The following is a 12,601-nucleotide window of genomic DNA, read 5'->3' as shown; positions in this document are numbered from 1 at the left end:
CCACTCGCTCAAATTTTAGACCCCAGAGTGGCCCATCAGTCAAAAAGTTTGCCCACCCCTGGGCTAGGCGCTACCTGGCAGCAACCGAATCACTCAGCAACACATTGTAATTTCGGGTGTAAATGGCACAGAGTTGCTTGAATACCAACATCTGTCCAGCAACACCTGCACACGCACTTGTATACGGTTCACAAGAGCCTGAGAGAAAACCCTGCAGAGGAATTCTGCCATAACCAAAATAAAAAATAAATAAATAAAAAAAAAAACACTGAATGCATTTGTATTTAGGGTCATGGTCAAAAGGAGAGTTCTAAATATTTTTCTGGCTTGCGTTTCCTCCACGGTGCTGTAAGACAAGGAAAGGTACAGCAACAGAGGTGTGAGAGCCGCCGCCTTGCCATTGTTATTTAACAACTATACATCTTGTGCACCTCAGCGAGTCCCTCTGGAAAAGGAGGATCTGTCGGGTAAATAAATCGGGAGCGCCGTGCCTCTTGTCAGGAGGACAGTAAAAAAATATAAAAAAATATCTAAAAAAATGGTGGCAAAGTCAACACAGTCCCTCCGAGTCGCAGTTAAAAAAACAAAACAAAAAAACAAACAGCTGCACAACGTTTCTTCTGTGACCCAGTGAGAGGAAACTCAGTACCAGCACCATCAGAGATGGCTCATGTTGTTTATTACCCTTCTTAAGAGTGTTCAGGAGAAACTATGTGCACACATTTCAATCAAAATTATACATCTAATTGGTAAAAGTATTACGAGGAGTTGCAAAAAAAAGCTACAAGAAGGAGATGGGGAAGGGAAGACATTGCCACACAGGACCAATGGACTCAGCTCGTCGAGGAAATCTACATAATGGAAAAGATAACGCACCGCCTGAAACTGAGTGAGGCGCAGTGCGACGAGAGATGGATGAGATGCACAGCATATAAGACTGAACAGCGACAAAATACAGGACTTAAAAAAGAACTATGGTTGAATTACTTCAAGAGAGACTCCCATGTGCTTGTAGGTTTGCCATTTTAATTTCCTTTATTTTCTTTCTTTGCGTTTGCTTGTGTGTTAGAAAGATTTTATGAAGAAAAAATCTCAATAATAAACATATAGATTTAAATGTAATTATTATATTTCTATTTCTTTTAAAGCATACTTTTTCCAAACCCCGCTCAAACGGTTTGCTTCATTTGACAAAGCGCAATGTGAGAGTCGGCGCGAACCAGCTGAACGTTGCGAAACCCAATCACAGCTCCCACTCGTAGCGAGTCTATTGGAACGGCCGATGAGAAAATGATTCCCGTTTGTGACGGACACCTGCGTCCCGGCAGCGTCGCCGTGGCAACCTGTTTCATCCCAAGTACTCACTTCCTCTCCCCACAGCGTGACTGTCACCACCTTCTCGGACATGTCCATGAGGTGGACGGTCCTCTTGGACACCTCCCTGTTGGTCTTGGTGGTGAGGCGAGTCACCTCGTCCACAGTCTTGCACACTCCGATCACGTCTGTCGAGAGAGAGAGAGAGAGAGAGAGAGAGAGAGAGAGAGAGAGAGAGAGAGAGAGAGAGAGAGAGAGAGAGAGAGAGAGAGAGAAAAAAGGAGGGAAATGTCACAGAATGGACTTCACTTCAAAGATTTCCTGAGCAATCACTAAAGGTGGATTCATCATCTCAGTAAACTTCTCTTGGTGCTTGTGGACACACGTAGCAATGTGGAACAGTGAGAGGGACAAAAGGTCGTGTGTTGTGCAGCAGGCCTGCTCCTCGAGGGGGAAACACAACCGGCCCGAGCGCCAAGGTCACCACTAAAGCAAACAAATAAAATAACCTGAACTTGACTCGCTTTCCCCGATGGAGTCCAGTTTCAGATGCAGACGTGCTTTTTAATTAGAACAGATACCCGCTCTGCACAAATACAGATATTTGCACTCTCGCAAAAATGTACAAGTAGTGATGCAGTGTTCATCCAAACACTTTTTTTCCCCCGTCTCTGCGAGGCTTTTCAGTTTTCTGTCAAACCACAGGCGGCTTTAAATGTGTCTCAACCCTTTCTGCACAATCAGGCTCCGCCCTCCTGCAGGCAACAAGCTGACAGGCGTCAAAAGTCAAATAATTCAGGCACCACCTGCAGGTGCGCAGCCTACTGGAGCTAGGAGACACTCACATGTCAGGTGTGGGAGCCAAAATGCCCTCATTTAGGGGAGAAAAAAAGACCTCACTCTGTCTGTGGAAAATACATTTTCGGTCCTCACAATGTTGAAGTTACAAGTACATACATACATGTGTGCAATTTCCTGCACAAAGTGTCACTCTCTGCTGTGGGAATTCCACCAATCGTCATTAGTCGTCAAAGTTATTGAGACAAAATTTATGCCATTAGATGTGCGCAAATGGGAAATCACCTCACACACTGCACAGTATGTGTGTCCTTTCAAGTGTGTGCGTGTGCACGGTGGCATTTTTCAAGGCGAAAGAAACAAGCAGCTGGAAGAGGCGGCCGCTGGTCATAAGTCACATAGTGTTGCATTAAAGCGAGAATGTTTTGGTTATTCATTTGCTCGCTATGTCTTCGCCTCAGGACCTGCGTTGTCTGTCCTTCATTAGTTTGTGCACGCTGAAATGAATTTCTAAAGAGGGAGCGATAAAGACGGGCAATAACAGAGCGAGGACATCGTTTTCCAAGCGAGAATATTTTGGCCGGTCCTCACTTTCCCTCCAAAACGTACCCTTGAATATTTGGGTGGAAGGCTTCAGTTTCGCAGCAAGGTATGAATTGATGCCAGTCAAAGGTTGGGAAATCAGCACTGTGGCCAAGGTTGGAGTCAGGATAAGAGTCAGACAGGCTCACGACTCACTTCTATTGTGAGTTGCACAGACGGTAAACTGCAGCCACCTCGACCTCCGGCGCTGGGGGAGACGAAGAGGCAAAAGCTCCACAAACAATCCTAAATGATTACTGCGTGTCGCCGTGACGACGTGGAGGACCACGTTTACAAACCACTTTTTGGTGAGACGCTGGGGGCATTCTTTGGATTCACGGCCTTCATCTTCTTCTTTTGGGGGCTTTGAAGTGCAGCCCGCGAGAGCCAAAAGGAAGCCGATTGGCTACAGAACCCACAGAGTATTAAGACCGGTTACAAAGTCTGCGTGCCGGCGGTCGGCAGAATGGACGGGGTGAGATTTCTGAGAGGAAAACTCAGCGATTCAGCTGCGGTGCAATGCTACCGAGGGCCAGACGGGGTCTTGGGGTTCGGGGCAACAACGGTCGCAGCTGAATTTGCAGCCTTGCGAACATCCAACTGTTGTTTGCGCGCTGCACTCCTGCGAGCAAAATAAATAGCTTCTTTACGCATTATGTTTAAGGGCTAAGAACTTCATCAGCATTCATTAGCAGGCGAGAATGCAGACAACCAAGGACATGGGATGCAGAGAATGGTCTTGGTTTCTAATAGATTCGCTAATTAAGAGGGTGCTTGTTATTTTAAAGACAAACAGTAAGTTGTTAAAACTGTAGGTCAGTCTACGCTGGAGATGCTGCAATCCTTGGCCAGCCACTGGGTCTTGATTAACTTTTTGCACATTGCTACGTAAAATCCGCAATACCTTTGCAGAAGTCAAACTGCAAAAGTGCGTTTCTGCAATAGCTAAACTTCGTCTAGCAGGAAACTAGGAATGTTAACAATTACTCGATTAATCGTCAATTAAGAATTTAATCGATTAAATCAAATTAGTCGCAATTAATTGAACATTTTTACACTCGTATCACCACAACAATGTGACTTGTTGTGGTCACATTGGACTCTCAACATTATACAAGGGTTAAATAATGCGTCTTTCACAGTTTTCATTGTGAAATTTAGGTTCTCAAGAAAAATTGCCGCTTATCAATTAATCGATCAATCAGGCCAATCAACTAACGACTAATGAATTACTCGATAATTTGCATCCCTACCGGAAACCAATCGGATGAGAGCTATTCAAGATGAACGCGCAACCCAGCCGACTCCTGAGGCTGATGTATCGCGATGCCGTCGGGACTGGACGGAGAACAACTGCGCGCGTCACTTGAACGCCATCTTGATCTTTAGTGTGTAATTAATACGCTGCCGCGTGTTTGTTGAAGTGCCACGAGGTCTTAAATGCGCAGCGGCTTACCGGCGACCGCATTTGACACCTTTACGCATTTGCATTCTTCAGCTCATCTTGGGCGACTTTATTTAGCGACGTCGTCCTCGCCAAGGTAATCCGCGTTTTGACGGCACGTCGCATGATTCAGTGCGCCACGCCAACGCACGTTATGCAAATCGCACCGTTTCTGTAATAGATTACGTCAATTTAATCACACAGCGGCTCCGCTCCAATTACTCATCGTCTACACTGCGCATCCCAGCGCCACTGACTAAAGGGATTTGAAATATTTTTAAACGCTGACGGTTGCGTCTGTGACTTCGGCGGCAGCACGGGCCACGGTCTCCTTTAAAACGGATAACAAGCAAACTCATCATTATGACTTCATTTCACCACCAGCGCGTACTCGGTTTCTCGCCAGCGCCGTCTCGGTGCCCAAAGACGTTCTGCGCTACTCACTGGAGCTGTCATCGGTGTAAATAACAGCTTATTTACTCCACTGCCATATATACTACAGAGAAGCTACAGGTACATCAGGCTCTCCTTGATGCACTCCGCAGCTAAGAATAACAGAGCTGGTGGGCAGGAGCACTTAAGCAGGAGCTGGACTGCAGGCATCAGTTGGCAGTACACACATTAGGGCATCATTTCCTGCTACAGGATGAAGATCAGCCTCAAGTTTAGAGAGCGACATTAAGATCGTAGTGATGCGAGTGTCAATCATATTTTCACTGAAATAGATTATGGGGAAACAAGAGCCTCTAAGCATAAATAAACAGCTACTCAAAGAAGATGGATTGTTGCACTGCATGACAATAATAATGATGTACTTGGTGTTTGCACGGCCAGATTTTGATCAATTAGCGTGATAGGTTTTGTCTTCAAGGTTTTGGTCTCAGAGCTGTTAACTATGTTTAGGATTTGGCCAACGGCAAGTGAAAGAGTGCGAGAAGAAGAGATGAGCATATAATTAATGAGTAAGCGTATGAGGTCTTTATCAAGCGAGCAGCTACTCTGCTACAACAATGGAAAAGTTTTGAGAGTTTTTTTTTTTTTTTTTTTTTTTACAAACAAACAGTATCATGAAGTATTTGCAGAAAAATATTTGTGCTAACAGATACAAATGATTTTTTTTTAATTCTTCGCAAAATTTCCTTGAAGTGTCAAGAGGCTTCATCTTCCAGAAACATGCAGTTTTGACCAGGAATAGCACCTGTGCATAAGGTAAGACGTGGGTCTGGGGTGACTCACTGGACTAAGAGTGAGTCTTGTAATGCAATATCCCAAACGTATGATGTATTTTAAAAAAAAAAAATCAGTTTTGCACTGTAAAAAGTCTGACTGATTTAAAACACGTATTGCAATGTTTTTTGTCTTGCATGGGCTCTTGGACTGCATGGGATCTGTGCAGAATTTGAGAAACAACGTCTGACCTGATGTAACAAAGCTTTCTGGAAAATGCTTGGCTATGCATCGTTGGAGAACAAGTATCAGCATCAGACGTTTCTGGACTCACAGGCCTTTAAACAAGCTGATTTTGTATCTTTAAGGAGACATTCTTGGTTGAGAGTTATCTAGAGTGCTTGCAAAATGAACAAAAGACTCCATCTCCACCTGGAGACTGATCCTGGTGACGATGCTTGTGTGTCCTTACCAACAATGCTATCTTTCTCCTTGTTCTCCAGGTCGCTGATGGAGACAAAGTCGCACTGCACCATGGGCACGTCGCAGCTGTCCTCGCAGGGGATGATGGTGGACTCGCCGTTCAGGGTCATCTCGTAGTCGTTCTTCACCGACGTGTACTGCTTGTTGGCGATCTTCAGGGAGCACTTGGAGATGTAGTAGACCTGAACGACGAGACGAGACGGACGATGTTAACGAGAGATCTGCGAGCGGCGGGAAGGTCACCTGACTCAACGGTGCCAACGAGGCCCTGACCTCAGCGCAGTCTGGGATGGGAGGGGAGGGAGGAGAAATCGACAAACGCTGGCAGATAGTTATGATGGTGGTAAGCTGCTTATTGTCGAGGCACATGACTCATTCATAGTCTCGCTGGTTTTCCGCTGGCAGCTGCCGCTGCAACGCTCTGCAGCCGAAAGGCCCTTCGACGGGACAGTGAAGGGCCTGTTGGCTGATCATCGGAACAAATGATTCATCATCCTCATGTGTGTGTGTGTGCATTTTACCTTGCCCACTTCAATCAGACCAAAGAACTTGTCCACCTCCTGGTTGAAGCCGGTGGCCCGGATCTCTCCCTGCAACACCAGACAAAAGCAGCAGCGTCTCCTTTTGTTCATAAGCGGCTAAACGGTGCACAATGTTCTGCCGTATTAGTCGGACTACAAGTCTGTTTGGCCGGTCATGCGACTTATACTGGGGTGCAATTTGTATATTAATATATATATACAGTACTGGAACTGAAGTGACAGCGAGGATGAAGAATTCAATGGATTCAGTGATTTGGAATCAGATCGAAGACGCTGGTGTGTGTGTGTGTGTGTGTGTGTGTTAATATGTTCCGTGTTTGTCACGTGCCATGCTTTGTTGGTGGTTGTTCAAACCACCGCCAGTCAGAGTGGGCTCTGTTGGCGCTGGCCAGCGCCACATTGGGCCGTGCGCAAAAGCAGCTGTGTAATAAATGGTGCCGCCTGTTGTGACGCATGAAAAGACTATATCCAAAGCCTCGTATGGTTCATTTAAAGAATCGCCACATTATTACTATAACTTGTCGTTCCAGATTAAATGTCTGTTGTCGGTCTTGGATTTTGTAAAATACATTTCCCCCAAAAAATGTGACTTATGTTTTCCCCCCCCCCCCCGACTGATGCGACTTATAGTCCGAAAAACACGGTATTTTCCAGCGGGCCACTCACACTCTCGTCCACCATCTCCATGGAGAAGAGCTTCCCGTCGCCGCGGGAGTTGCTCCATGTCCTGATGCTGCTCTTGTTGGTGATGCGCGCGCGGATTGTCCACCTATCACACACAAGCAACACAGAGGATGATGAACTAATTAGCGTTTTTTTTTTCCCCGCCACACAACTTTTGCATCACCCCGAGTTAGGAAATATGAACGACTGATACTTTCTACAGAACGTATACAGCAGACGTTTACGTCTACGCACTGGGCGTCTGCGGCGCTGCCAGCGACCTGTTACTGCGTCCCCACAACATGCGCACAAGTCTTGTCGTCTCCTCGCAGGATGGCGAGGAACAGTTGGACTATTCGCGGGAGAGCAGCGCACAGGTGGAGGAAATGACACGCGCATGGCAGGAAGTCAGCGGCGCCGGCTCCCTTCTGCACAGGACCATCGTTAGCGACTTTAGCGGCGACACCTGCATCTGGCAAACCCGCGTACACACACACACACGAGCGCGCGCGCGCGCTCTACCATTCAACCGTGGAAGAACCCATGCTGCGTGTCCTTCGGAAACAGAGAAAACATTGCTGTGGGTTCTTTTTCTTTTCTTTATCAGACAAAACTTTTCTGACAAAATAAATAAATAAGCTTCTCCGTCGTCTTTCATTGAAGTCCTTGGCACCTCGTTCCATTTTAAATCACACGCTTTGTTAGGAGTAAAGATTTTGCCATAACCCAACATGGAAGGTTCACCTTGACCCAGAGGCCACTCAGACAAGTTGGAGTGAAAAAACAATTTTTGGTAGAGGTTGAATTGCATCTAAAAAAATAAAAAATAAAAGACAAACCATTAGTCGAAATTCAGTGATGGAAAATTGTTGCTTCCAATATCACTTTTGATCTCCTGCTGCCGTAACTTTTAATGCCGGCCCCTTTCAGAGCCCCAGCCTCAGATTGAACACCACTCAATTAATGTTACTGTTTTGTGTGTTGCCTCTTTCACTGCTATGTTTTGTTGACTTGTGATGGTCTTTCCCTTTAAAAAAGCCAATTTTAATTCATCATGTGCCACTTGGCAGCATAACATTGTGACAGCAGCTGAGTGGCTGAGTTTCTGCCTGAAGGCCAGGGGTCCCGGGTTCCATCTCCCCCACCAGGCGACATCACAAATGCAGCCTCCAGGGGGCGCTCGCTGAGCATCTACTTTGTATCGGTCCCATGGACAACTTGGCTCATGGGTTGTGCGAGGAAGGACATCAAGTGTAAGAACAAAAAAAAAAAGTGATGGCAAAATAAACACGTAAATCAGTTCGCTGTGGCGCCCCCTGAAGGGGGAAAAGACCAGATGACTAATTGGCTGCATGATTTGGCTCTTGTCAATGCCAGCCAGGAGTAAAGCAAAACTGTGATCCGTACCAAAGACAGTCAGCGCTGCTTAAATGTTCTTTAAATTGGAAATGTTCATCTAGTCCAGCTGCTAAGCGCAAGATCCACGTTTGAGCAAGCTGAGGAATTCAGCTGCTGTGCAGCATCATGGCAGCGCAGCCATTTATACGACGTAAAGTCACCTGGGATTGTTTCAGAGCTGAAAACATCTTTCCCATTTAATGCTGTGTGGATGATTTTATCGTCTTTAATATCATCCTAGCGCATGCAAACGGGAGGGAGCACTTACTTGGACTGGTAGGGGTTGAGGCTGGCGATGGGCACGACCTTGGAGGTACCCCCCGGGGTGGCGGGCAGGGAGGACAGAGCCTTCCTGCCAAAGTCTTTACTGAAGCCTTTGTTCATTGCTGGAGGAACGTGGCGAAAATAAATGATCCGTGAAGAGCAGCGATGAGAGAAGTCAAGGCAGAGGCACATGCATTATTCAGCGCAGACAAATTACAAAAATCCAATTTCTTAGGATTGCAACTGATTAATCATTGTAATTATCTCACTTCACACGGGAAGTTTTACGGAGGGAAAAAAAAAAGCCTTGTGATCTGAAGTACATTTAGCAGCAGTGAACTCCCCTCTCCTCCCAGATGAGCGAGAGCAATGATGGAAGCAGCAAACAAAAACAAAAAAAAGGAAAATCTTGTCAGAGTGAGTTGCCCACGACGTGATTCAGCATTTTGGGCGAGAAAGATGATTCACATTTCACAGAAGTGGGGCCGCCAGTGTGAAACGCTAGAAACAGCTGGAGCTGCTCTTCCCCAGGAGAGCCGCCGCTGCCGCCGCCGCCTGACTTTGAGATTTGCTGTCTGAACGAGCGCTGCACATTTGATTTGCGTGCGTCTCACGTGGAGGATTAGAGTTCAAAGTGTCCACTTAAGTCCTCCCCGTTCTGCCGACCGTTGCACTTCTGGTAATTAAGCCCCCGGATCGGGCGGCACATACAGAGAGAACGAACAATGGCTGCGCTGATGAGGAGGGCGCGCTCGCCACGAGCCTGTTTCCCACAAGGCAGATTACGGGGATGAAGCCCTGCTGTGACACGCGCAGGAAGATGGCAAAGCCCTCCTGACTCCTGCTCTGAGATACTGACTGTAATACAGTCCTTGCATGATAACCTGACACTGGGAGTTGGAAGACGCTCCCGGGGTTGCAGCAGCAGTCTTACTCGTGCATGCTTTAGGTATTAAACTAACACAGTGACTGACTTGCACGCAGAGAAGATCTTCAAAGACAGGAGGTCCTCAGGCTGTGCATGATGATAATACCGACAGAAGTGAAGCCAATGCTGGACAACAGTGGAATAAACTACTGGCAAAAAAAAAAAAAAAAAAAAAAAAAAAATCACTGGGAGGTATATAAGGTTTCTGAAGAGGAGGAGGTGGCAAAAATGATGGCGTTCTATGAATTTGTGACTCACCCAAAACCTTTAGTGATAGTGAACTGCTGGCATCTAGTGGTGATTTTATGACATAACATGCTTCCCCATACAGAGAAATCATTTTTTCCCAAAATCATGAAAAAAGCATTTACATTCATTTCTGTTCTGCTGCTGCAGAGGAGGACGGGATTCTGGGGCCGGTGCTGGCTTGGACTGACCTGCAGAGAAATGTGTTTTTAGCCTTTAGAACTACGAGCTAATGAAAGCATTTACACTGACTTAAACGTTCGTTATGGACCTCATGTGTTTGGCCCACTGAGAAATCAAATGACTTCAATCTCCCGTCTACACCATAAAAATTTGTGTACTGGTTTTAGGTGATCAGAAATCAGGGCCGATCACTTGATAGTTTGGTTTTACGTAATGTTTTGCCATACACATGACATAAGTTTATGGCAAGCTGACACATGATCAGTAGTAAAAAAAAAAAAAAAAAACTCTGGCTCTTCTATTCTTATCTTATGGAGAGCGGGGCGCCTGAGGAAATGGGCCACTTTATGGTGAATCGCACTTCGTAGTTTTTCCTGATCTTGATTGGGATCATTATGTCCGTTTAAATGTAGCAATTGTGTCTGTATGTTGACATACACTTTTACTGACAAAAATATGTATTTCAAAATGTGCTCTGAAGATTTACCTTCGTTGAAAGCGACAGGGTTACCAATGACTCCAGGTATATCTGAAGCAGGATGGAGGACTTCGATGTCCAAAATGATGACCACACGTCTGGGAGAAGAAATAATTACTCAACTAATTAACGACAAGCACAGGGTTTATTTGCATCCATGTGTGAAATGTGCAATAGGATATAAAGAGGAAGAAGTTGTTTTTGAGGACAAGTGCGTACCGCCCATCCTTCAGTGTGTTGGTGACATGTCTCTTCAGCAAACAGATGCAGTTTGGGGCCAGTTTGCCCTCCTCAGCCATGCAGTTGAGCTGAGTGGAGAGCATGAAAGCTGCCAAAGTGTGAACAAGGTGAAAATGAGAAAAGACAGGGCAGCCAACAATTAATAAACTCACACACAGTCAGCTTTACTGACCATTGTCTCCATATGAAATTGACAGAGGGGATAATGATTAATAAAAAGGACTTTGAAAAGCCAACACAAGTTGCAGTTTGAGTATTTGTTGTAATTTGTAATTTAAAAATGAATTAGCAGTTCACAATCAGCAAACACAAAATAAAGAAAACACAAGATAAAATCTTCACATTTAATTATAACCTAATTATTTAGATATTGAATTGAAAAATATTTTTTGTGACTGTGGTGAAACCATGTACTTACAAGACAGGCTGTGCTGTCCATCACTCATCATCACCCGGAAGCGAGTTGGACCATTTGAACCCTCAAGCTTGCGAATGTTCTAACAGGTGAAAGAAACAATTACTAAAAAGGCAAATGTATAATTATTAGTTTTAGATTGTGTGGCAACACATGAGTGATCCATTGGAGGCAGCGTAACTTCAAGACTTCATTATGCCTCTCTTTGTCCATGATACTCTCATGTCTTATTTAGTAATCACTCATAGTTGTAAAATTTCATAGTCTTAAAGGCAACATCATAGCTTTCATTTGTTACTGGCCATTTTGTTAATTTTTTATTAAAACACTGCAGAAATTCTTCCAAAATAATTGCAAAAGTCCCATATTATGGATATTTGTTAGTAATTTTATATACACACATATAAAATTACACACACACACACACACACACACACACACACACACACAGATAGATAGATAGATAGATAGATAGATAGATAGATAGATAGATTTTTAAAAAATAATAATTTTAGTCAAACCTATTGGATCAGTTTCACAGAATTTAATAGCTTAAAACTATGGTTTGTTTTGTTTTGTTTTGTTTTAAGCATTTTACTACATGTGGGCTTCGCCATGTTTGGTAGCAACTTGATTATAATTAGCCATAGTTATACATGTACAGAAAGACGTCTTGTGATTTTGCCAAGGTAAAAAAAAAAAAAAAAGAATAATCATTTTTTTAGTGTGTTAGTTGTGATGGTAGACACTGGTGTCTGTATTGGCAACTGTGACAACACAATGAAACCCATGCAAACAGGAGGTCAGCTGGTGTTCCGATTTTCTCTTACTTACCGCCAACTGCAGCACGACGTCGTTGCCACAGGTGCCATTTGACAGAGCCTAAAAAGCAAAACATGTCACTTCAGTCGTTTTGCTTTAACTATTTTGAATGGAATACAAAACGGAATGACTATCGCTCCATTGACAAAGGCCTGGTACCTAGCTAGTACATTTCTTTGTGTGACAAATAAAGTTACGTTTGTCCTAACAATGAACTGAGCCCCAAGGACTTCACAAGCTTTCTGTCGACGGTGACAAAAAAAAGGCAAAGGTTTTCAAATCGCTGCAGAATAAATATTGCAACCCAAGATGAACAAAGGTACTTGGTGCAAAACCGCAGGTGTTTCAATTTTAAAATCAACTCTAAGCGCAAAGTTGTTTTCAAAAAAACAAACGAGGAAGAAAAGCCGTCGTTCTTACCTCAATGGTACCCTCTGTAAGCGACCTCATGTTTGTGGGGAATTCACGCAATTTAACTGCGAAAAACAACTTTGTGGAAACGATGCTAACAACGGCTGGTCTCCTCTCCTGTCGCTGACACTACTTGCCAAATAGTGTCGTTCGCGCCAACGACTTGTGGAAACGCGCGAAGAGACGAAGTGTTTCCGCTTCCGCTCACAGATCCAGCATCAGC

The 12,601-nt window shown here is 44.7% G+C and overlaps 1 protein-coding gene across 1 annotated transcript in view; it reads right to left on the bottom strand.

Annotated features, from left to right (window-relative positions):
- Positions 1-12,546, bottom strand: part of rpa1 (replication protein A1) — a 32,597-nt gene extending 20,051 nt beyond the window's left edge. The window contains exons 1-11 of the mRNA XM_076036353.1: positions 12,388-12,546; positions 11,980-12,027; positions 11,149-11,227; positions 10,710-10,818; positions 10,500-10,588; positions 9,955-10,020; positions 8,660-8,777; positions 6,997-7,099; positions 6,310-6,378; positions 5,778-5,970; positions 1,366-1,502 (exon numbers count right to left, since the gene is read on the bottom strand). Of these exons, the coding sequence (XP_075892468.1) occupies positions 1,366-1,502; positions 5,778-5,970; positions 6,310-6,378; positions 6,997-7,099; positions 8,660-8,777; positions 9,955-10,020; positions 10,500-10,588; positions 10,710-10,818; positions 11,149-11,227; positions 11,980-12,027; positions 12,388-12,417 (1,041 nt within the window). The 5' untranslated portion in view covers positions 12,418-12,546. The remainder of the gene's footprint in view (positions 1-1,365; positions 1,503-5,777; positions 5,971-6,309; positions 6,379-6,996; positions 7,100-8,659; positions 8,778-9,954; positions 10,021-10,499; positions 10,589-10,709; positions 10,819-11,148; positions 11,228-11,979; positions 12,028-12,387) is intronic.
- Positions 12,547-12,601: the final 55 nt, after the last annotated feature.

Source organism: Nelusetta ayraudi, unplaced genomic scaffold (genome assembly GCF_046127955.1).
Source record: "Nelusetta ayraudi isolate G7.1 ecotype Tasmania unplaced genomic scaffold, CSIRO-AGI_Nayr_v1 ptg000048l, whole genome shotgun sequence".
Taxonomy (NCBI): Eukaryota; Metazoa; Chordata; class Actinopteri; order Tetraodontiformes; family Monacanthidae; genus Nelusetta; species Nelusetta ayraudi.
This window is presented reverse-complemented; position numbering and strand designations above follow the sequence as displayed.